Source organism: Culicoides brevitarsis, chromosome 3, assembly GCF_036172545.1.
Source record: "Culicoides brevitarsis isolate CSIRO-B50_1 chromosome 3, AGI_CSIRO_Cbre_v1, whole genome shotgun sequence".
Lineage (NCBI taxonomy): Eukaryota > Metazoa > Arthropoda > Insecta > Diptera > Ceratopogonidae > Culicoides > Culicoides brevitarsis.
In genome coordinates, this window is record NC_087087.1 from 15,726,472 (window position 1) to 15,751,166 (window position 24,695).

Below are 24,695 nucleotides of genomic sequence, written 5' to 3' on the forward strand. Positions count from 1 at the left end.
GAAAATGACCAAAAAATGGTCAATTTTGATGAAGTTTTCAAATTTTTTTTATTTTCGACTTTTGAAATGGGGCATGAGACAAAAAGTTTAAAAAAAAATTTGGAGCGGCCTATTTTTGAAATTAAGTTTAAATACTATCGCAATGTTAATTAGTACGACGACTTTTTATACAAAAAAAAAAAAAATAACAATAAACATGAAAATATTTCTTTATTACGTATTTTTTTTTAAATCAAAACAGGAAGTGCAAAAAATAAACAATTCACAAAAAAATAAATGCTCTTTGGAAAATTCAACTTGGAATGCAAAAAACAAAAAAAAAAAACATTAATTCAACCCAAATAATTCCTTCAAAAACCTCATCGTATCATGCGGCGACGCAACTTTATGCCCAATTGTCCTCGGATCATTAAAAATCTCGTGATCATTACCGCCGGGTTCTGTTTTGTCGCCAAAAAAGTGAATTTCCTTGTAATTCGTGCCTTTCGTCACATGTCGCAAGCTGTACGTCTTATCCCATCCCTTGGGGAAAACATCAAAACTGATCTGCCCGCCGATGCTGTACGTCAAATCGACATCGTGAAACTCCTTTTTGAGCGCCGCGATCATCTTTTCACGCACATGATGCTCATTGTCGTACGCATTGAACAAATTTCGCTCCTCGCGCGTGCACTGCCTGCCAATTGGGCAAATATTCATCATGCCATTGCGAAATTCGAGGAACGTTCCTCGCTTAATCGGCAATTCCAGCTCCGACAAGTACCGCAAGACGTAGTTGATGAATCGTTGGAGTGTCGCTTCGCCCAAGTGGTCTTGAATCGAAGCTTTTCCCACTTCGACGCCCTTTTCGATCTGCACCAAGCCATTTTCGGGAAAAATGTAGTCAAAGTGCTCGAGAATTTTGCGCCCGTTCAGCTGCTCGAACATTTTTTCCAAGTCACTGCCGCCAACGATGCCGATTGTAGCGCGCGGTTTCACTTCGTTGTAGAGAAAATCCTCAAATTCGGGCTCGACTGTGGATCGAGGTTGCGTGAGGGTGCCATCGACATCGAATAAAAGGAGGATTTCGTCGCGATTTAGGGAAGACATCTTATTTGGGTGAGTTTTTGAAGGCAATTAATGCACACGTCAACCGGTTTTTCATTTTTCATCGCGTTTTGTTCCATTTTCCAATGCGTTTATTCCGTTTTCCATCATTTTCTGTTAAAATTTCAATATTTTCAGGAATTTTTCCAAAGATTTCATAAAAAAATGATAAAAATCTGAAAAAAAATCGAAAAATTTATCAAAATTTCATAAAAATTGTGAATGACAATTCAAAATTTCATCAAAAAAACGCAAAATTAAAAAAAAAAAAAATAATTATGGTGACCATTAAACCACAAATCCCAATTTTAATCCAAAATATTTGGTCACCGCATTCAACCCGACACGTCAATCACCAAAATTATTTTCGCGAGTGATTTTTTTTACGAATTTCTGTAGATTTATCGTCAAAAAAGAGGTAAATTTATGATTTCCAGTTACTTTTGAACCCATATTACCCGAAAATCATCATAAATTTCTTAAAATTCCAAAATTTAATAAGAAATTTCGATCAAAAACTCCTTCATAAAAAATGCATTCAACAAAATTTTATTTTTTTTTTAGAAATTTGAAGTAAAAAAGTCGTAAAAATGACTTCAATAACGGAACAACCGTGCTACACAATCCTCAACGTACAGGATTCGGAGCCCTACAATGAACTACAGATCAAACAAAATTTAGGTAAATAATTTTTTCAGTAATTTCTGACATTTTGACACGTATCAAACAAATTTTTTGTTTTTTTACTTTCAGAAAAGGGCGAAGTAAATGTCAAAATCGACACTTTGAAGCGCGTTATTCAATTAATGTTGAATGGCGAAAAATTACCGGGGCTCCTGATGACCATTATTCGCTTCGTGCTGCCCTTACAGAATCACACCATCAAGAAATTGCTGCTTGTTTATTGGGAAATTGTCCCGAAAACCTCGGCGGATGGCAAATTATTGCAGGAAATGATTCTCGTGTGCGACGCATATCGCAAGGACCTCCAACATCCGAACGAATTTTTGCGCGGATCCACTTTGCGCTTCTTATGCAAGCTCAAAGAGCCGGAATTGCTTGAGCCGTTAATGCCCGCGATCCGTGCTTGCCTCGAACATCGTCATTCTTATGTGCGACGCAATGCGGTTCTCGCCATTTTTACGATTTACAAGAATTTCGAGTGGCTCGTGCCGGATGGGCCTGAATTAATTGCCAATTTTTTGGATTCGCAGCAGGATATGTCGTGCAAGCGAAATGCCTTTTTGATGTTGCTGCATGCGGATCAAGAGCGGGCGTTGAATTACTTGGCTTCATGTTTGGATCAAGTCACGAATTTCGGGGATATTTTGCAATTGGTCATCGTGGAGCTCATTTACAAAGTTTGTCATGCCAACCCGTCGGAAAGATCGCGTTTTATTCGTTGCATTTACAATTTACTCAATTCCTCGTCGAATGCGGTGCGTTATGAGGCAGCAGGGACCTTGGTTACTCTTTCGACGGCACCTACAGCGATAAAAGCGGCAGTCAGCTGTTACATCGAACTGATTATCAAGGAATCGGACAACAATGTGAAGCTCATTGTGCTTGACCGACTCATCGCGTTGAAGGAAAATGACCATATTGAGCGCGTTATGCAAGAACTCGTGATGGATATTTTGCGAGTTTTGTCCGCAACGGACATTGAAGTGCGTCGGAAGACCCTAACACTCGCCATGGAGCTTGTTTCATCGCGAAATATCGAAGAAATGGTCCTTGTACTCAAAAAAGAGGTGTCTAAAACGCATAACGTCGAACACGAAGACACCGGAAAGTACCGACAACTCTTGGTCCGTACCTTGCATGCATGTTCAATTAAATTTCCTGATGTCGCAGGCACCGTTATCCCGGTTCTCATCGAATTTTTGTCCGACACAAATGAACTTGCCGCCACTGACGTGTTGATTTTCGTGCGAGAAGCCATCGAAAAGTTCACAGAACTGCGTCCTTTGATAATTGAGAAGCTAATTGAAGCTTTTCCAGCGATAAAATCCGCTAAAATTCATCGTGCTGCCCTCTGGATCCTCGGGGAATACGCAAGCACCAACAATGACATCCTCGAGGTGTTCGAAGTGCTTAAACAAACGCTCGGAGAAGTCCCCATTGTGGAAGCGGAGCAGAAAAAACTGCTTGGCGAGCAAGATGAGACCGAAAATAAGGAAAATTCGGCGAATAATCAAGTGAATCAAGCGACAAAAGTGACATCTGACGGCACATATGCCACACAAAGTGCATTTTCCGTAAGTGTAACGGCGAAAAAGGAGCAACGTCCGCCCCTGAGGCAATATTTGATGGATGGCGATTTCTTCATTGGCGCTACAATTGCGACAACTGTCACGAAATTGGCACTGAAATTCGTGGAATTGGAAAATAATGTGCAAAAAGCGAATCGTGTGACAACAACTGCCATGCTGATCATGAGTGCGATCCTCCATTTGGGCAAATCGGGGCTTCCAACGAAGGCAATTACGAATGACGACACAGACAGGATCTTCTTTTGCCTGAAAACGCTGAGTCATCGTTCGCCGGAGATGGTTCACATTTTCCGTACGGCATGCCGAGATGCGTTGGCGAACATGCTCAAGGCACATCACGACGAAGAAGAGCAAACGCAAAAGTCGAAATCGAAGAAAACGGTGAAAGTTCAACCGGATGACCCGATTACGTTTGCCCAGCTCTCGAATGGGCGCGATAATCAGCTGGGCGAGAACGTTTTCGAGTCAAGTTTGAATCAAGCGTTGGCGGGAACAAAAGGCACGAGTATGTCGGATGTCTTGACGCACTCGAGTAACTTGAATAAAGTCACGCAACTCACGGGATTTTCGGATCCGGTGTATGCCGAGGCCTATGTGCATGTCAACCAGTATGATATTGTCTTGGATGTGCTGGTTGTTAATCAAACAAGTAATTTTTTTTTTAATTTTTCTGTGATTTTTTGATAAATTTTAATTTTTTTTGTAGATGACACCCTTCAGAATTGCACCTTGGAACTCGCAACTGTGGGTGACTTGAAGCTGGTTGAAAGACCACAACCTGTTGTATTAGCTCCTTTAGATTTTTGTAACATTAAAGCTACTGTTAAAGTGTCCTCGACCGAAAATGGAATTATTTTCGGCAATATTGGTAAGAAATTTTATTTAATTTTTTGAATTTAGTTGATGCAATGAGGAAAAATGTTTCATTTTATGAAGAAATTTTAAAAAATTTTTAAATAATAAAAATTTGGTAAATATCCAGGTCAAAAAATTTAAAATAATGAAATTTAAATCTTTAACGGTTATTTTTTGAATTGACATTTACAAATTTTCATTAAAAAATTGTCAAATTATGAAGAAATTTTTAATTTTTTTTACTGTTTCGAAAATTTTTTTGATAAAAAAAACTAAAATTAAAGTTCAAATTAACAAAATTTTTAAAAATTTTTTAAAAAATTTTAACTGTCAAGTTTTTGAATTGACATGTATTGAAATTTGAAATTGAACAATTTCTAATTTTTGAAGGATTTTTACACAAAAATTCATTATGAGAAATATTAAGAAAGCTTTTTTGATATTATTTTGTTTAAAATTTGTAAAAATTCACAATTTTAAAATTTTAACGGTAATATTTTCAAATTGACAGTTATGATATTTTAGTTTTTTTAAAGATTTTTTCTAAAAAAAATAAAACATGTTCGTAAAAATTTAGATTTTCTTATAAAAAATTGTTTTTTACATTTGCCAAATTAAAAAAAATAATTTTAAAAATTTTAACGGTCGATTTTTGAATTGACATTTAACAAATTTTTATTAAAAAATTGACAAATTATGAAAACTTTTCATTATAGTTGTTAAATTTTTACAAATTTTAAGGAATTTTAGTAAAAAATTAACAGAAAATTCAATTTCAAATTTTTAACCGCCAAATTTTTGAATTGACATTCACAAATTTTTAATCGAAATGTCACAAAATTGAAAATTTTTGGATCAAATTTTATTTTTAAAGAATTTTTTGCCGTGTAAAATATTTTTTTTTTTAATAAAAATTAAATTTTTTCGAGTTTTCAAGAAAAAAATGAAACATTTTTCCTCAATCCTAACCTAAAAATTCAAAAAACTCATAAAAACTTCTTTTTTTTCAGTATATGACACAACAAACTCTTCCAACGTCGTTATCTTAAACTCCATTCACATCGACATCATGGACTACATTTTGCCCGCAACATGCACCGATACCGAATTCCGCTCGATGTGGATCGAGTTCGAGTGGGAGAACAAAGTTTCCGTCAACACATCCATTCAGGACTTGCACGAATATCTGAAATTCATCCTGAAATCGACAAATATGAAGTGCTTGACCCCGGAGAAGGCGCTCGTGGGCGATTGTGGCTTCATGGCGGCAAATTTGTACGCAAGATCGATCTTTGGCGAAGATGCGCTCGCCAATTTGAGCATAGAAAAGCCTTTCGACAAACCCGATGCTCCCGTCACGGGTCACATTCGGATTCGGGCAAAGAGTCAAGTAAGAAATTTTTCTCTGAAATTCGAAATTTTTGTTAATTTTTTATTTTTTTTTAGGGAATGGCTCTTAGCTTAGGAGACAAAATAAATAATACGCAAAAAATGCTGCAAGAGAAAAAGTAGAGAAGCAACATTTAAATTTTATTCCAACTTATTTTCACACTTATCATTGTTATTTCTAAGAAATCGTATTGAAATAAAAGAATCTGTCGCTAAAAAAAATAAAATTTTCATTAAAAATCATTAAAAATCCTTAAATTCGATAATATTCTGATAAGAATCCAATTAAAATGGTACTTTTGATATCAACATTGAATTAGCAAAGGCAAATTTTGCTCATATAGACCTACGGCGTGTACGAGGCTTGCCGATTTTTATTCATACAGAGAAAAAATTCATTGTAAATAAGGAAATTTACCGCAATTTTTAATCATTTTACGCAAAAATACGTGATTTTAATTGTGAAAAACCCTTAAAAGTTGTAAATAATTCAAAAACTCATCACAAAATAGTGAAAATTGATGCAAATCATTGAAATTTGAGGTAAATATTGACAAAACATGAAATCGCATGCCGGCACCTGTTATCCGATTGACTAAAAATTGAGGAATAAGCAGTTTTTAAGACTTTTTTAATGAAGATTCTTAAGTTTTTCATTAAAAAAGTGATTTTTAGATGATTTTCTAAAAAATTATTTCAATTTTTGTTTAAATTTCGGGTAATTTTTGATAAATTTTTCAATTTTTCTTGATTTTTTGATGAAATTGTGAAATAATTTACCGTTAGATTTCTTTTTACCTTTTAGATTTCACGGATTTGGCACTCCATGAGGGATGACGAGCTCAAAGTACATCCTCTCGTGGTACATTAACCCACATTTGTTCTGGATTCGACCGATTGAGTCGTCGGATCAGTTCACAAGATTCGAATTGGAGTTTGAAAATTTTTACAAAAGGCATAATTTGGCATCTGCGAGCTTTGTGCCTTCAATTGGAGAGGTAATTTTTCATTATTTTAAGATTTTTGGGCAATTTATTGTAAATTTTTTTATCGTTTTTCAATTTTTCATTATTTTTTAATTCTAAATTTGAATTTTGATAAATTTTTCAATATTTTTTAAATTGATTTTTGAGCATTTTTGATAATTTTTATTTGTTTTTCAATCCTTGAGCTATTGTTTTAATTTTTTAAATTTATTTTTCACAATTTTTAAATTTTTTAAATCAATTTTCGAGCAATTTTTAAAAATTTTATTTTTTTTTAGATTTTTGAAATTTTTTTAAATTTTTTTTAAGCTAATTTTTATAAATTTTTATTTTTTTTTAAATTTTCTAATTTTTAAAATATTTTTTAGGTCGTTGCTTACCACGATCGCCTTCATAACAAATGGTATCGCGCCACAATCGAGCATTGCTTAAACGGAAATTCTTTTATCGTGTGGCTTAACGATTACGGATGGCCCGTTTTAGCCTACAAACGTACAATTCGTCGCTTGGAGCCTCAATTCATGGCAATTCCCTTCGAAAAAGTCCTCAAAGTCGGAATTTCCAACGTTATTCCCGCCAAATTGGAGTACAACTTTGAAACTCGCACCTCTTTCAAGGTAAAAATCGATTCTTGGCACGAAACTGCCGTCAAAGGCATCAAAGATTTGCTGGAAGCTGCTGACACGATCGAGTTTAAGAAGAAATGTCACGCTGGCGATCACAATTTTGGCGGGATTCGCATCAAAACCGTGTCTGGAAACAAAATTGACGTCTTCAAATCGTTGGGAGAGTCGCCATTTGCTAAAATTAGTCAAGGAACGGCTGAATTTCGGGCAGAAATGCGACAATTAACGACCACAGATGTGTTACGATGCAAGAAAATATTGGATGAACACCCGCAGGTCATGTCTCCGGTTCGAAATTTGAGAAATCAGGAAGTTTTTTTAGGTTATAGGAACGACAGTGACACAGAATCTGTACCGACAAGACAAAATTCGCAAGTTTTAGTGCAAATGCCTCGAGAAGTGCCTCAATTGGTCCAAAGATCGCAGGAAAGACCTCGAACAGTCAGAAATGTTGCTGAAAATCATCAAATTCCTCGAGAAAGACGAGATTTCATGATAAATTTGCCACAACGAGACGTTTCAAGAACAATTCCAGCCAATAGAAAGTTTGAATATGAAATCGCAGAACGAGATGATTCTGAAAATCTTGAAATTCGCTCCGTAGAAGAAAATTCCGGACCATCACAGAGCCTTCTTGACACCGAAAGTAAAAATAATTCGCAAGATCTTGACGAGACAGAAGAGGAATCTTCAAAAAACCTTCGTCCTTGCTTGCCTTTCGAGACAAACCATGCAAAAAAGAGTGAAATTCACTTTTTTGGACAAAACTCCGACTCAGATTCCAATAAGAATTCATTTTTCAAGAAAATTGATCAGTCTCAGTTGCCAGATACCTTCTCAAAATTAAAAGAACGCGTTCAAAAAAGAGAAGAAGAACGCAAAAATGGAAAATTACTGCAGAAAAACGATTCCCTGAAAGCCAAATTTAGTTTTCGTCCCGCAGATTACGATCAAGTCATCGCTCAAGAGCAACGTTCGAAGAAATTTGCCGCTGAAAGACCTTATTTCACACACACTCGTCGAAATTTCACGAAAAAAGACAAAAACATCGCCGTTCAGCCGCGAGTTCAAGTCAAAAACCTCGTTTTGGAGTCCCTCGATCGACAGATGATGGAACGTCAGCAAGTTTTTACAGCGTTAACTACTTCCGATGACACAACGACGCAATGTACGGACGATTTGGTGCCCGATAACAGTGAAAATCCTATTGGAGAAGTTGAGAAGAAAGTTGAAAAGTGAGTTTTTTCCTTAAAATTTCATAAATTTTGATTTTAAACTAATTTTTTAAAAATTTTTTTTGCAGAAATTCACATTTATTGGACTGCAGTGTTGTCTTGGCGCACGGATATCAGCAATGGAAAGCCGTCAAAACCTATCTTGAAGTTCCTTTTCGGCCGGAAATCATGAAAAAAGTGAAAGCAAGTTACATTCGTACAGAAACGAGACCGATTCAAGCTCATAGTTGGCCTCATATTTTGCATGAAAAGTCAGCTTTTCTCATAAGTCGTGCGGGCAGCGGAAAAACGAAGACTTTGATACCGGCGATTTGCACAAATGTTATCGTAAGTTGTCTTAAAATTGCAAAAATTTAATAATTTTCTAGAAATTTTCTTTGAAGTCATTTTTAAAAATATTTCAGAAATCGAAAAAATTACAAAAAATTATTTTTTTTCAATTTTAACGGAAATATTTTTGAATTGACAGTTAAGAATTTTTTAATTTTTGACGTTTATATTCGTAAGTTCATCAAGAAAATTGAAATTTTCTGTCAATTTTAAAAATTTCATTAAAAATTTTTAAGAAAATTTCGATAAGTCGTAAGTGTCAATTCAAAATATTTTCTGTTAAACTTTAAAAAATTATACTTTCAGTTGTTTTTTTTTTGTATTTTTGAATATTTTTATACATAACCTTTGCCAAAATGTAAAAATTTTAAGTTTGAATTAACAAAATGGCAAATTTCAAATTTTAAACGGTCAAATTTTGAATTGACATTTACAAATTTTTGTCTTCTATTTTAAGTTTTAGAGCAAAAATTGCTTAAAAATGACAATTTTAAATGAAAATTAATTTTTTTCTATGAATTTTTCATCCTAAATTTTTGAGAAAATTCAAAATTCGTATCTGTCAATTCAAAAAAAAAATCCGTTAAAAATTCAAAAATTATTTTTTCTATTATTTTGAAACATTTTTCAAGTTAAAATTATTTTTTTTTTACAGAATCTCTTCAACGACGAATTAATTCCCGAAACCTTTGGACCCGTGGCGATCATTCTCACCCCCTCCGCTGAAAGCGTTTCACAAATCGTTCGCGATCTGGACTTCTGCTTGTCATACTGGCGCGAAAAAACCCGCAAAAACAGCATCGAAGATCGAATTCTCGTCACCGAATCTTACGGAAAAGCATCGCAAGACATGACAAAAGGTCAACTTCTCGGCGGAACAGCAATTTTAGTCACAACCCCCGCCGCTCTCGAACGTTGGACCAACAAATGGAAAATGGAAGGGATGCCACTTTTCAACCGAAAACGCTTAAAATTGTTCGCTGTCGATGATTTTGATCAAATGTTGCAACGGCATGGCGAAACCGTGTGCGAACTCATCGAAACGTTCTGCGATCCCAAAAATTACGAAGAAAATGACGAGGCGCCACAACTTTTAGTGACATCCGCTCAATGGGAGAATCAGCTATTGAAATATTTCCGCTATGGACGAGCTCCGGCGTTATTTATTGCGAATTATATCGAGGCTTGTATCTACGGAAGGACTCAATTTCGTTTGAATTTCGTCAAAAACGACTCTAAAATGGATTTTGTAACGAAGTTTTTGGAAGATGACGTCTACAAAGCGAAGCGATCTGTCATAATTTGCAGCAAAGACGAGGAAATTGACTCGATTTCGACGCATTTGACGAGTTTAGGCATCAAACATGTCGCATTCGGAGCTCATTCGGTCGAAAGTGAACGCAATGAGGGTCTTACGTGGTACCAATCACTCCAAAATGAGGAATATTCCGTACTGATATGCTCCGATAACGTTCTTGGCGACTTGGGATCCATGCGAAATGTCGAAAGGCTCTTGCATTTCTCGCTCGCTGACACTTGGACCACTTTATCTTTCCGTTTTACGGTATTTTTCGACGTTTTTCATGACTTTGTGAAACAACCAAAGCTGCCAGATGCGTTTGACGCGACATTTTCTCACTTTTTGGTCGACGAAACGAGTTCGCATACACTTCCGAAGCTCGTTGACTTCCTAAGTCGCATGCCAAACATGAAAATTCCCGATGAAGTGCAGCTTATCGCACGAAATATGCTGACGTTGCACGAAAAAGAGAAGGCATCGCTCAATTTATGTCCATTTTTCTTGCAATATGGCATAAAATTGGACCAATGTGTTCGGAGAAGTTGCACGGGGCGTCATGCGTTGTCGAAACAAGATGCTCCAACGAGCCGGATGCCCTTTGAAAAGTTGGATTTAAAGATGAAAATCACTTTTGTTCATAATCCGATACATTTTTCGGGGCAAATATTGGCTTATCGTCATCCAACGTACCCGGAATGGAAATTGTGGCAAGGCGAGAACCAATTGGCGGCAGAAGCGGACCTTAATTTGAACTTGCAGATGTATTATGCACAAGAAGAGAACCAAATTAAGCATTTTCCTGTGGAAAAAGGTGAGTTTTTCATTAAAAATTTAAAAAAAATCTTTAAAAATTTTTAAAATTCTTCAAAAAATAAAAAATTTCTTTAAAAATTAATTCAATTTCTTTAAAAATTATTAAAAATTCTAAATTTTAAATTTCTTTTAAATTTTCAAAATAAAAAATTTTAAATTTCTTTAAAAAAAATTAATTTGTTTTAAAAATTAATAAATTTCTTCAAAAAATAATAAATTTCTTTAAAATATAATTCAATTTCTTTAAAAATTATTAAAAATTCTTTTAAAAAATTTTAAATTTCTTTAAAAAAAATTAATAAATTTCTTCAAAAATAATAATTTTTTTTCAAAAAATTAATTTTCTTTAAAAAGTAGTAAAATTTCTTCAAAAAATTTTAAGTTTTTTAAAAAAATAATTAAATTTCTTTAGAAAATAATTAAATTTCTTTAAAAAATTAACAAATTTCTTCAAAAAATTAATAAATTTCTTCAAAAATATTTAAATTTCTTTAAAAAATAATTAAATTTCTTCAAAAAATTTATAAATTACTTCAAAAAAAAAATAAATAAATAAATAAATTAATTTCCTCAAATATAATTAAATTTCTTAAAAAAATTTAAAAAAAAAAAAAAAAAAATAAAATAAAAAATAAATAAATAAATTTCCTCAAAAATAATAAAATTTCTTAAAAAAATATTTAAATTTCTTTAAAAAATAATTAAATTTCTTTAAAAAATTTATGATTTTTCTTCAAAAAAATAAAAATAAATAAATAAATAAATCAATTTCCTCAAAAATAATTAAATTTCTTAAAAAAAATATTTAAATTTCTTTAAAAAATTAATAAATTTCTTTAAAAAAAAATAATTTTTAAAAAAATTTTAAATTTCTTTAAAAATAATTAAAATTTCTTAAAAAAATTTAGAAATTTCTTTCAAAAAATTAATTTTACCATTTTTTTTCAGGTGACATTTGCGTCATGGAAGACCTCGCCTACTTCCATCGCTGCCAAGTCCTCCAAATCTCCAAGCCAACTACATCTTTAGCGATGCCTCTTCATGTTGTACGTCGCATCGACACCGGCGAAATCGTGAAAACTCGAAATTTGTTCGTCATCCCGCAACATTTCCGCGAAATTCCTCCCCGAGCCATAGATATTCACTTCCTTGGCGTCGTCCCATACGACGGAGATACCTTCTGGTGTCGCACATCACGCGCCAAAATCGAAAAAATCATCGCCGACTTCAATAAAAAGTCGGATAAAGACTTTTATGTCGAAGCAAATGTCGAATTCCGAGTCGAAAACAACATTTGGACGAAAAAAATGACGTTATGCGAGCCAATTGTGGGAGATCAGTATCAAAGAACGTACCTGTACAAGAGTTTGTTGAAGGAAAATCTCGCGGAAAAGACCGAAGAGTTCCCGCAACTTGAAGTTTTGACATTTATGGCTCGAAATTTGGGATTTATTGAGGAGGAAAAGGACGAAAATGATGAAAAAATCGAAGTTTTAGAGCCTGTTGAGGAAATTGCAAGTCCTGAAATACCAAAAATCGAAGAAAAAAGGACTGAAGAAGCAAAAATTGAAGTTCGCGCAACTTGGGATTACATTTCTCAGGACTCGTTGCACCCAATTCGCATCGATTTCATGGATGACTTGCAATTTTTCAGCCTTATTCGTGCAGATCGCATCAAAAAATTAGACGAACTCAACATTCTCATCGATAATTTTCAAAAAAGTGAAAAATGTGAAGTAATTTCTAAGCCAGAACGAGGTCAAAATTGCCTCATTCCCATCGACGATGGCTTAACACGAGGTCGAATTGTCGATTTTGGCACCGACGATCAAGGAGACTTTGTGCTTGTCTTCAGTTGTGACATTGGGCGCACCAATAAATACGATTTTGATGAAATTTTCACGACAACGAAGGAAATTGTTGAATTTATGTCGTTTTGTGCCATTAAAGGGTCATTTGCAGGCGTTGAACCGCTCGATGGAGACTCGTATGACGAAGAAACTGCCTTGAAAATCTGGAATTTGGTCGACGAGGCACAAAAATCAGGAATTTTATATGCCAAAGTCGTGTCCTTGAAGGAAAATCTCGAATGGCTCCCCGGAATTTACTGTTACGATCTCTTACTTGTCGCGAAAAATGACAAAAATGAAAGATTTTTGAACCACGAGATCGTCGAAACACTCAAATTGGCGAAATGGGACTTGAAATCCGGCGGCATGATCCAAAAAATGAAGCCACAAGACCTGGAAGAGGCAAAAGATGACACCGACGAGGTCGAAGAATGGGAAAATGCAGTTGGAACGTACAAACATGAGCCCGAGAAGCCCGCGGAAAATGTCCCAATCGATCAGGAAATACAAAAAACGCTTGAAACGCTCGGAATTGACCTCAAAAATAAGAATCTCTTGGAATTTTATGCCATGATGGGGGCAAGCCCGATTGAAATTGCCGCAATTAAGCATTTAACGAACGCCAAATCAGACTCAAGTACTTGTTCCTCGATTGGAAATGTCGAAAAAAGGAAAATTTCAGTTCCTGCAATCAAAGAAAATGAAGCCAAAAAGCTCGAAATACCAAAAATTGAAGAAAAACCCGAAGATGAACCTTCTAATGATGACTTTTTATCCTATGAATACCCTCCAGCGTCACTAATTTGGGAAGAAACCAACGACATTGTCATCCTTTCGTTCCCCAACGTGGGCGAAAATCCCGATTATCATCTCGAAATCACCAAAAATCGCTTAATTTTCGTCCTTTGGCCTGAATCAAGCGAAGAATTCACTGAACCAAAAATTACAATCATCAATTTTTACGGGCATGTTATCCCGGAGCTCGTTTCGCACAACGTTCGTGGTCTGAATATCATCGTTCGGCTCCCAAAACGCGTTTCTGGCTACATTTGGCGACAATTGCAGAAGGAAGATGAGAAATTTCCGCACATTCGGTATAATTTGGACAATTACAAGCCACTTGAAGAGGAATTTGTGGAGGTAATTCACGAGGAAAAGGACACAGAATCGGAAATTGGAGACGAATTTCATGACTCGAATGATGAAGCCTTTGAGGAAACAGATTATGAATCTGATGACTTGATGAATGAATAAAAAAATTGAGTTTTTTTTTCAAGTATTTATTTTTAGTAACTGAGGTGACTTACATAATATTTAATAAATAAATTAATAAATGATCAAAAATAAAGGAAAACAAATTTTTAATCGAACAAATATTATTCACAATTTTTTTTTTAATTTATTTTTTAAAATTATTTAGTAATTTTTTACAATGAGGTTGATGCAATTAGGAAAAGTGTTTCATGTTTTTAGATTTTTTTTATTTATAATTTAAAAATAATTATTAATTAATAAAATAATTAATTTTTAAATTATTTTTAAAATTAAATAATTAATTCTTTAATTAAATTTAAATTATTTATTAATTCCTTTTTTAATTAATAAATTAATTTAAAATATTTTTTTTTAATTTTTGATTTATTTGAAACCGATTAACTTGAAATTTTTGACAAAAAAAAAATATTCTAATTATTTATTAAATTTTTAAAAATTTAATTTTAATTATCAAGTCTTCCAATTTTTAAATAATTTGAACTTACTTAACAAGAAAAATCAAAAAATTTAAAATTAGTTTTCAAATTTAATTTTTTTTTTTTAATTTTTGTCGAAATTAAATTTTTATTCTCTTAAATTGAAAAAAAAAATTAAATTAAAAAGTTTATATTTCGATCGAATTCTTTTTTAAATTTTTTTTTGAAAAAAAAAATATTTTCTTAAAAAAATTGAAAGGTCTAAAATGGCTTTTAAAATTTCTTTTTAGAAAAAATATTTTTAATTAAAAAAAAAATTTTTTGAACGAATTTTTCAAATTTTTTAAAAATCTTTTGAAACATGAAACACTTTGACCATTTGTATCAACCTAAACTCATTTCCTTTTAATAAAAATGAGAAAATATGGATATTTGTACAAAAATGTCTCTTCTTTTATATGAAATCAATTCCTCATAATATAATTTATAATTAATTACAATTCTTCATTTAAAATTATTTTTCTTTCAACATTCTCTTAAATAGGATTCAAAATTTCTCTCAGTTTTTATTTATTTTTTTTCTATTAGGAATACTGGAAAAAATTAGTGAGGAACTCTATTGGGTTGTTTTTTCTCTAATAATGGCACTCCATGCTATCGATGGAAGTTTCAAGTCAGGAACAATTAATTACAAATTGAAGAAAATAAAATGGCGGAAAATTTGAATCCTGTTTTTTGCGTTTTTTTTTGTAAGAAAGTAAAATCCTCTGATAAGCTCCTCTGTCCTCGTGCTCGTTAAATATTTTTTTTATCATTTGTATCACAGCCACTTAACTATTGTGACGTCTATTTGTATTTGGTATTAACGTCGTCCATCCAGTTGTCGTCGTCGTCGCAAATTAGTGGTTTAGGAATGGATTTGACGTCAATTGCAGTAAAGATCATGACGATAACGATGAATTTTGCATCCCGTCAGTTTGGGAGATGATGTCTTGGGCAATGTCCCAGATGCGGAGATTTTTGTCTTTTACAGCGGCAATTATCTGTTTGAGAAAAAAATTAAAAAAAAATCAAGACTTTAGTATAAAATTTTGATAAAATTAAAAAAAATTGTGAAGATTGAATTAGCAAAAGAGCGATTTTCAAATTTTTATTTTTGGATTGACTTACAATTTTGCCGAATTTTCAATTTCAACTTAAATTAATTTTAACTTAATTTTTTAAAAATTATTTTCATACCTTAGAAAAATATTTTTCATCAATATTTCAAAAATAAGGCATTAAAGCAAATTTTAAAATTTTAACTGTCAATTTTTGAATTAACATTTACGAATTTTTCATTGAAATTTTAATGAAATTAATTTTCAAGTTAATTAAAGTAATTTTAAAAAAATAAATTAAATTAATATTAAAACTTTTAAAAATATTTTTCATCAATATTTGACCAAAACATTAAGGAACATGTGTCAAAATTTAAGTTGAATTAGCAAAAAAGCGATTTTCAAATTTTTAACGGCCATTTTTTGAATTGACATTTATGATTTTTTACTTAAATTTTAAAGGAATTCTCAACTTTCAATCTTTTTTCGAATCTTTGAAGTCAATTTTTAACCAAAATTTCATTAATTTAAAAATTAAAAAAAAAAAAAAATAAAAATAAGATGAAATATTCAATTTACAAAAATCTTACCTTATTATCGACCAATTCAAAGTCAAGTAACATCTTGCCAGGTCCATGCAGCTTGCCAACGACCTTATTCGAGTCCTTCTTATGCACATAGATAAATCCATCATAACATCCCGTAAACAGGAGATTCCGATAGATTTTCATACTGATCGCTCCAGAGCCGCATTTTTTCCGTGAAACTTCTTGACCATTCTAAAATTTTATTAAAAAAAAAATTAATTAATTTTTTTCAAACGAGAAATTTTTAAAAGAAAAACTTACATAAAAGTCGAGTGTTACAATTTCATTGGAATTCGTGCCGCAATGAATGACGCCTCCATCGAGTGCCAAACTATAAATTGTGTATTTTTCCGTCAAACACAAGTTTCGCAGCAATAATCCATTGTCAGCATCCCGTATTTGGATTTGATTTCCCTTTAATCCGACCATGAGAATTTTACGTGGGCCCTCCTTGCTCGCCTTTATAATGTTCACGGGTTTATTTATCTCACACAACGGTGGAATTAATAACTTGTTCATCTGACGGGAAAAGCGATAAATTAATTTTGAGTCACTTTTTGCCGCATTTTTATCACTCACCTGTGTATCGTACACCAAAATTCTGCCATTTCGCGTGCCAATGTAGGCATTGTTCCAGCACAGCTCAATTGTTTGCAGCAGATCACTTAGATGAACGGATTCCACGGACGTCGTAAAGTTCTGTTCAAACACAAGAAGAAGCAAAATGTAAACATGAGTTAAATTCAGTAGCATTCGAAGATAAATAAATGAATTTATTGTCTTCGTATATTGTTTGAACTTGGATTTGTGTAGTTTTACCACACAAACAACATGAGGCACGATGGAATGCAAAGGTCGTTCAAATTTCATGAGAGAAATGGAGGAATGTTAAATAAGGCACTTGTTAGAAACAAAAAAGAAATTGAGACGTTCGACACTTGAATTAAATAAATTTTAATGTTCTATGAGAAGAAAGGCACTGAAGAAAGATATTTTTTTTCGAGATGTTTGTATACAACAAAAAACAACTTGAGATGCCTTGAAAAAATTCATAAAAGAGTTGAGAGCATTTAACATTTTTTTCACAAGTTAAAAATTATATTTGACAGATAACGCTGCCTAATTAAACTCTACTTAAAACTTCCTGATGTTTGGTGTCAAATTTTGATTGAAATCTCATTGAATAAAAGACACAAAAAAATTTTTTTGAAATTCGACATCTGGAGACACACTCTCAGGTAGGTATGGATGTAACGATTTCTCCTAATCCCGAATTGATCCGTCATTATCGTCTCCATAAACACTTCATATAAACAAAATGAGGAAGTAAATTGTCTGTGTTGTGATTCTGCAAGAGACATGAAACAACAACAGAGAAAAGGATCAATTCCTAAATAAACATACTCGAAGAATTCATGGCGCTTTCTAAAATGTTTTTGGTTTCACGTGAAAACGATCGATTTCGGTAATTTTGAGGTAGGTGCAATTAATGGAAATGTTTCATTCTAGTTTTGAACAGAAATTAATCAAAGCAGGATAAAGGACTTGAGTCAAAGGTTTTTTACGTGTTAGTATATCGATAAGTATCCTCGTTTATTGATTGAAAATGTATTTTATGAACTCTTTGGTTTATGCTCTTATCCTTGTTTGGTCTTTAAGTTTGATAGGTCCTTACTTTGATTGTATGAAGGAAAAAATTAGGTTTAAGTTTGAACTTTGATGAGTAATTGACTATCATTTGAATGATGTTTCTTTCTTACTGCGAGGATTTTTCTTTATAAGTTTTTTCGCCACTATTTTTTTCTGATTCGAAGGTAAATTATCTTTTGATTTGCAATGTAATTTTTTATTTGTTACTTTTGTTGTCATCTGAGTTTTCATGAGAATGTTAAAAGTTGTCATTATTGTTAAAAGTTTTCGCATCAGTATAAAAAGTGACTTGGGAACAAAAGTTTTAAGTTTCCGTATATCTACTTTAGAATCCTTTTATGGGTTTTCTTAAAGATGGTTTTGATCAAAAACTTAGATCATAACTGGATTGATGTATCTGAACTATAATTTGATGACCTTGTGCATTTATCCGTTTTCCGTGTTCGTATATCGATAAGTATCCTTTTTTTTAAAGAAAATATCTTAGCTTCCTCTGTAACATGAAACACTTTCCCACATTGCTTCCGCCTTATTTTAAATATTGTTCGAAAATTAGTATCATTTGTTTTTTCCTTTTCTCCAAATCCACTCTTGACAAATATCTACAAAAAACGATGAGTACAAATTGATGTTCTTATTCGTTTTTTTTTCTCAAGTTGATGTAAAACATCGTGAAACTATTTTTTCGTTCTGTAAAGTATCTTGTTACGAGAAACTTTCTTGCTCAAATTCCCTCACGTTAAATATTTTCATAGCGAAAATAAACAAACAAGCTTCTTCTTCTTCTCTCGTCTTCCGATAAATATATCGTAATGAAATGTTGTGACTTCTTGTTGTGAGAGGGAATAGTCCGCAAGTACATTTTTAATGGCGCCATTTAACATATTTTTCTGGATACAGTAGCACCGGCGATGAAACAATGGAAGCCTTTTTATTCGATCGTCGCTGCGAGTTGCGAGCAAAAACTATATGGAAGAAGAGGTAAAAATGAAATATAATTGAAAAATAGTGTGTGTGTTCTTGTTCCAGTTATGACTGTATGTGGAATATTTCCGTTTACATTTTTATAACACACTTTTTATATTCCTCTATTTGTGTTAAATATCCTCGAGTCATGGTTTTGAATGTGAGAATTTCTCTCTCCGGTGGAATGTTTCTTGATACTGTGTTCTTCTCGTAAATGTTATTTCAATTTAATTTAGAATAACATGCTTTTCATTTTATTTTATGCCTATTGTTGGAGCGCGCGCTGCTTGCCGAAGCATGGAACAAAGTGTTGGCGAGTAATCTGGTGAGTAAATAAATGTTTCGGGGTAACTAATGAAGATTTTAATAACTCAGTAGCTTTTCTATTGTTTTCAGGTGAATTGCTGTAAAATGGTCTAAAAGAAGTGAAAATTGGATGAAATCAGAGATTAAATTTTTGATAAAAGTAAGTTATCGAATTTCGATCATAAAATCTAAAAAAATGAATTTTAGGTTAATTAGTGGTAAGAAACTTTAACTTTTTTAAGAAATTGTAATTCTTCCTCAAAATTTTAGAAAAACAAGAAATCGAAAATTTTTAAGGTTAGTTTTTGACCTTAATATGACCTTGAGATCATAATTTGTCGATTTCACACTTTTAGTCAATTAATCTTCTACATTTCAGAATTTCTCAAAAGTTGTAATCATCAGTAATGAAAACATCATTAATTTTCCATCGCAAACCCCATCCTGAAACTCTCATTAATATCGCGATAACATCATAAATTATTTCCGAGCATATGACGCGCGAAGCCATTTTTGATGACGATTGCACTTTAAATGCATTTATAAAATATTCAGACGAACAAAATGAAATGAACGCAGAACGAAACGCAAAAACGATACATTTAATATGGTTAAGTTACCTTAATTAGGGACAATCAACCATGCAATGCATCCATATTTATATTTCTTTATTACATATTCATACAAAAACATGTATGGACGAATGAAAGAGAATAAATAATCGGAAATGGAATGAGAACGAACGAGACAACAACAGCTCGATCTCTTAAAGATCACATACGTCTTAAGAGGGGAACAACTAATAAAAAGAAAGAAACTTTCAAGTAAGAATGAATGAAAGAGGTGTGATTATATTGAATTATTTTGTGGTTACTCGAGGAGTGTCAGTGTCATTAAATTCCTTTAAAAAAGGAACAAGGGAGATTTCCTTTTAAAAAATTCTAATATTAATGATTAAAAATTAGAAAAGGAGGGAAGAGGCGTTCCATTTCTTTTTACAATTATTTGAAGACCTGTTTTTTTTCCATCGTGCCTTGAATAAAATTTTATATGAGCAAAAAAAAAAAACTTACCTCAAGTGCGAATTTCTTCATGTAACCATCAAGCGACACGGAATAGACAAATTGGTTTTCATCGACGGTAAAATGGGTCGCGACTTTTGTGTGTTCACGGAAAACTTTTTCCAATTTTCCTGTACGCCACAAATATCGGTAAATGGCACCGTCTTCCGATGCGGCGATTAAGTATCGTCCAACGACCTATAAAATGAAAAATTAAAGTTAATTGACATAAAATTTGATTTCAGGTCGAAGTGACGAAGGAAAATGTTTCATATTGCAAGATTTTGGCGCGAAAATCGAGATTTAATTGAATTAGCAGAAATGCGATTTCCAAATTTTTCAACTGTCATTTTTGAATTGACATTTTTGATAAAATCTTTTAAAAATATCAATTTTGGCGGGAATTTAAAATCGATTTAAAGTTGAAACTTTCGAGTGCATATTTTCTAAAATCGATTTTGAAACTCGCTAAAATTGATATTTTGAAAAAATTCATCAAACATGTTAATTTAAAAAATGACAGTTGAAAAATTTGGAAATCTCTTTTCTGCTAATTCAATAAAATCCCGAATTTCGCGCCAAAATTCTGCAATAAGTTGATAACTTATTAAATTCTAAAAGAAAATTGTTCCTTACCTTTAAATGCACAATTGGCGTATCATGTCCTTGAAACTTTCCATCCCAAACGGGTGGTTCGGGAATTCCTTCGAAGTCTTCCTCTTCCATCGAATGATTCGACGACGTTTCGTCGATATCTTCTTCTTCTTCGTCGTCTTCTTCACTTAAGGCATCACTCATAACTTGCTCCATTTCATTCGTTTTTGGCAAATTATCCTTTTCCGGACTACTTGGCAGCGATAATTCCAAACCACTTTCTAATTTCGCATCTACTGGCTTCTTTTTCAGATATCGTTCCATATCGATTTTACGCAAGACAATTTTGCATTCCTTGTTCAGAAGAGACATTTGATGCGAAACACTGTTATCGTAAACCTCTTCCTCATACTCCTCATTGGCAGCAAGAACAAAGTCATCAGGCAAGTAGATCGTTTCGTCGATCTCTTCCGACAAGATTGGTTCATTGATCACCAGAGGGCTCTGCGCAAATTGTTCTTCTTCTTCGGTATCGGAATTCGCGGGCATCATCATTTGCATTATCTTTCCGCCGGAGCGTCGAGGACGTTTAATGATAACTTCTTGCTCTTCTTCTTCCTGTTGTTGCTGCTGGGCGACTTGTGCTTCACGCATCAAACGTTCACGACGCTTTTTAGTCATTCGTGGTTTAGTTTCCTTCCGACGGCGTTTCGGGCCGCCATTATCCAAGCTACGAGGGCGTCTTTTGGATTTGGGACCTCTTTCGCCGGAAGGGGGCGCTGTTTCTGTCAAAGTTACCGTATGAACGTCGGATAGTTTAAGCGTGATGGGATCAACTTTCGACTCAGAAGATGAGATTTCGTTTTTCCGCGCGGACATTTCCTTCTTGAATTCTTTAAGTTTTTTGCTTAGCGGAGCGGGAGCCATCGATGAAGCACTCAAAGCTTCTTCGAAGGAATGTTTAACCTTTGTCTTTATCGAAGCGGGTAATTTGGCGATGGTAGTTTTGATTTGGACATTCGATGGGGTATTCATGGCAATTGTGATTTTGGGCGCCTCTATCGGCGGTTTCGGAAGAGGCGTTTGAATTTTCGTCGCTATCACAGTTTTCTTGATGGGAGCATCAGGTAAGGCGATTGGATCTTCAACTATTTGAGGTTTCGTGACTTCCTTTTTCTCTTTGGGCTGTTCTTTAGAAGATTCCTTTTCACGTTTTTCCGAATTTGATCGTTTTTCTTCCGCAGAACGATCTCGTTTCTTCTCATGAGATCTTGATTCATGTTCAGATCGCTTTTTCCTGTCTTTGTCTTTTGATTCTTTCTTATGATGACTCGAAGATCTATCCCTCGACTTTGATCTTTTGCGACTTTTGTGACTCTTATCTTTGCGATCTGACGTCGAATCATGTCGATGTTTCGAACTTTTCTTCTCAGACTTAGTTTCAGTTTCTTCCGCTGCGACTTTTGGCGCTGTTGTCGTCGTTGCTTGAACAGATTCTGACAAGATCTTTTCCGAAGTTGGTGAGAGTCCTCCCAAGCGATTCACGATGTTATTCGTATGGAAATTTGTTTCCATGCCTTGTTGAGGGGTCGCTGTCGGCGTTGGGAGCATCGCTTGCGGATAAGAGTTCATAATTGTGTTTAACAAAATGAAGCGTTCATTTTGTAACCTCAAAGTTGTCTGATCGATCGCCATTTTGTCAGTTTGAAGTTTGAGAATCATACTATCGATTGACATTTTTTCCTTTTGAAGTCCCATCATCTGGATATCGATTTCTTTCATGCGTTGAAGTACTTGGAGGTTAATTCGCCCGTCGACCCATTGTTCGTTGTCACGTGGCGAAGGTTGGGGCGCACTACCGAAGCTCGTGAGAGGCACATGACCTACATTTGTCTCATCCACGAATTTTTCGGCGAGTATTTCAGCTTCTGAGCGATTTTCGGTTGTCATGCATTTCTTTTCGCCCGGCGAACGCCACGATCGGGAATGGGGACATTCGTTCATTTCCGTTTGATACGGGAAGTTTTGCTCTGTGGACTGGGGAATTTCCGAAAAATGTTCGGAAAGCCTCTCCCCCGGGGAAAATCTTTCGATATCCATGGGTTCGTGGGTTGTATTCGGCTGATCTTGTACCGAAACTGGCGTCATGGCGTGTTGTTGTTGCTGCGTCAGAGGTTGGAGCGTCGTTTCCTCTTGCGACATGCTCGTTTGATGCAAGAAAACGTCGTTTCGGATGGGCGACGTGTAATTACGAGGACTTTCCGCATTCAAATTTGACTCGGTGCCATCATAACTGTTCGAATTCAATTCAGCGGGACGATCTTGCACGCATGAGGAGTACGAATTCATCACGGAATTCGATGGGACATCGACCACATCGTTGTTTAACATCAAATTTCGCACAATTTCGTCCATCAGAGTGTTTTCCTGCTTCGATGCGGTGTCATGAAGAGGCGTATTGTGCAACGAGGCAACTTGCTGAACTTGTTCGGGGGACAAATGAAGCGACGTGTCATGATGTTGCATCACATAGGGATGTTGCGAATGAATATGGTCGTGATTGGAATGCATGCTGACGTTCGAGAGCGGATTTTCCGGGACAATTTGGAGCGTTTGACGCGGCGAAATTGCGATATTTTGCATCGGGGACTGATTCGGGTACGCGTGACACGACGCCGGCGAGTAAATGCTGTGCATACTGTGGATACTATGGGCGGGCGATTGATGGAATTGACTGGCGGGCGACGACATGTGAATTAACGAGGTAGATGGCGACGAGTGATAACTCATTTGGGCAACGGGAGATTGGTAAACGGTTGACGAAATGTTCTGCGGCGGCGAAAAATGCGTTTGTTGTTGTGCCTGATGCGCCTGCTGGGCGATAATTTCGTTGTTCAGGGCTTCGTAGGCGTGCGATTGGTTGGGAGGCGAGTGTTTGACGACTTCTTCGATTAAATTTTGAGCAATTGCTTCGTACGTTTGAGCTGCCTCCTTCGAGGGTTCTTGCTGTTCCATCTCGACAATTTCGTCTAAAAGCCCGTCAGCGAGGGTATCGAGCTGAGATTGCTGCGCGGCGATGACATTTTGCATTGCTTGTAGTTTAGTGGCTTCGGTTACGGTTATCATGCTGTAAATCGGTTGATTTTGACAAACGGTGACGATTTGTTGTTCCGGTTGGAGCGTTTCGTGTTGCACGGGCTGCGGAGCGATCATGATGACGCTTTCTTCGGGAGCAGCGACGGGCTCAGGCACAGTTGGGGGCGTTTCCTCAATGACTTCCGTCACTGGAGGCTCCGATTGCACTGAAAATTTGAATTAAAGGTAAGTTTTTGTCTTTTTTCAGTTGAAATATTGGAGGTAAAATTTTTTAAAAAGTTATAATTCTTCAAAAATTTTGGATTTTCATAAATTTTTTAAGAAAAATAAAATTTTTGATTTTTCTTTTTTAAAAATTTCATTTTTTGTTTTAAATAATTTAAAAAAAATAAAATAAATAAATAAAATAGTTTGAAAAATTAATTTAAAAAAATAAATTTGGCAATAAATAAAGAAAAATCTGTTATAAATCAAACATTTTAATTTAATTAAACTAATGAAATTTTATATTTTTTTATATTTTATATTTAATTTTAACAAACAAATTAATTTGAAATTATTAAAAAAAATATTTAGGTAACTTAATCAATAAAAATAAAAAAAATAATAAAAATATTTAAAATAAAAAAATGCAATTTTTAAATCTGAAATATATTAACATAATTAATTAAATTTAATTATTTTTATTCGAAAATTAAATAATTAATTAAAATTTATTTAAAATTAGGTTTTAATTAATAAATTAAAATAATAAAATTTAATTAATTATTTTTTAATTTAAAATTCAAAAATTAAAATAAATTATTTTAAATTTCCAAATTGAATTAATATTTAATTAAAAATATTTAAATTTATTTTTAATTTAAAAATTTTTAAATTAAATTATTTTTTTCAAGATAAT

The 24,695-nt window shown here is 33.8% G+C and overlaps 4 protein-coding genes across 8 annotated transcripts in view; 2 read left to right on the forward strand and 2 right to left on the reverse strand.

Annotated features, from left to right (window-relative positions):
- Positions 1–191: 191 nt before the first annotated feature.
- On the reverse strand, positions 192–1,133 carry LOC134833591 (phosphomannomutase). The gene has a single exon (XM_063847956.1). The coding sequence runs from the start codon at positions 1,087–1,089 to the stop codon at positions 328–330; it is 762 nt and encodes a 253-aa protein (XP_063704026.1). The 5' UTR covers positions 1,090–1,133; the 3' UTR covers positions 192–327.
- A 285-nt stretch (positions 1,134–1,418) lies between these two features.
- LOC134834382 (coatomer subunit beta) lies at positions 1,419–5,811 on the forward strand. The gene is made up of 6 exons (XM_063849024.1): positions 1,419–1,504; positions 1,651–1,767; positions 1,840–4,008; positions 4,066–4,227; positions 5,225–5,604; positions 5,661–5,811. Exons 2-6 carry the CDS (start codon positions 1,677–1,679, stop codon positions 5,724–5,726), a joined length of 2,868 nt encoding a protein of 955 aa, XP_063705094.1. The 5' UTR covers positions 1,419–1,504; positions 1,651–1,676; the 3' UTR covers positions 5,727–5,811.
- A 191-nt stretch (positions 5,812–6,002) lies between these two features.
- Positions 6,003–14,019, forward strand: LOC134834041 (putative ATP-dependent RNA helicase TDRD12). Of its 2 annotated transcripts, none has more exons than XM_063848558.1 (6): positions 6,003–6,146; positions 6,390–6,601; positions 6,958–8,450; positions 8,519–8,777; positions 9,436–10,891; positions 11,842–14,019. In XM_063848558.1, the coding sequence occupies exons 2-6, from the start codon at positions 6,437–6,439 to the stop codon at positions 13,995–13,997; spliced, it is 5,529 nt and encodes a 1,842-aa protein (XP_063704628.1). In that variant the 5' UTR covers positions 6,003–6,146; positions 6,390–6,436; the 3' UTR covers positions 13,998–14,019. The 2 variants fall into 2 exon arrangements, with proteins under 2 accessions (XP_063704628.1, XP_063704627.1); XM_063848557.1 differs by having other exon boundaries at positions 6,409–6,601.
- A 747-nt stretch (positions 14,020–14,766) lies between these two features.
- LOC134834318 (serine/arginine repetitive matrix protein 2) overlaps positions 14,767–24,695 on the reverse strand; it is a 144,669-nt gene continuing 134,740 nt past the window's right edge. For all 4 annotated transcript variants that reach the window (XM_063848938.1, XM_063848940.1, XM_063848939.1 and 1 more), the window contains exons 4-9: positions 20,741–24,000; positions 20,117–20,302; positions 16,701–16,820; positions 16,383–16,640; positions 16,125–16,313; positions 14,767–15,477 (exon numbers count right to left, since the gene is read on the reverse strand). In XM_063848938.1, the coding sequence (XP_063705008.1) occupies positions 15,376–15,477; positions 16,125–16,313; positions 16,383–16,640; positions 16,701–16,820; positions 20,117–20,302; positions 20,741–24,000 (4,115 nt within the window). In that variant the 3' untranslated portion in view covers positions 14,767–15,375. The remainder of the gene's footprint in view (positions 15,478–16,124; positions 16,314–16,382; positions 16,641–16,700; positions 16,821–20,116; positions 20,303–20,740; positions 24,001–24,695) is intronic.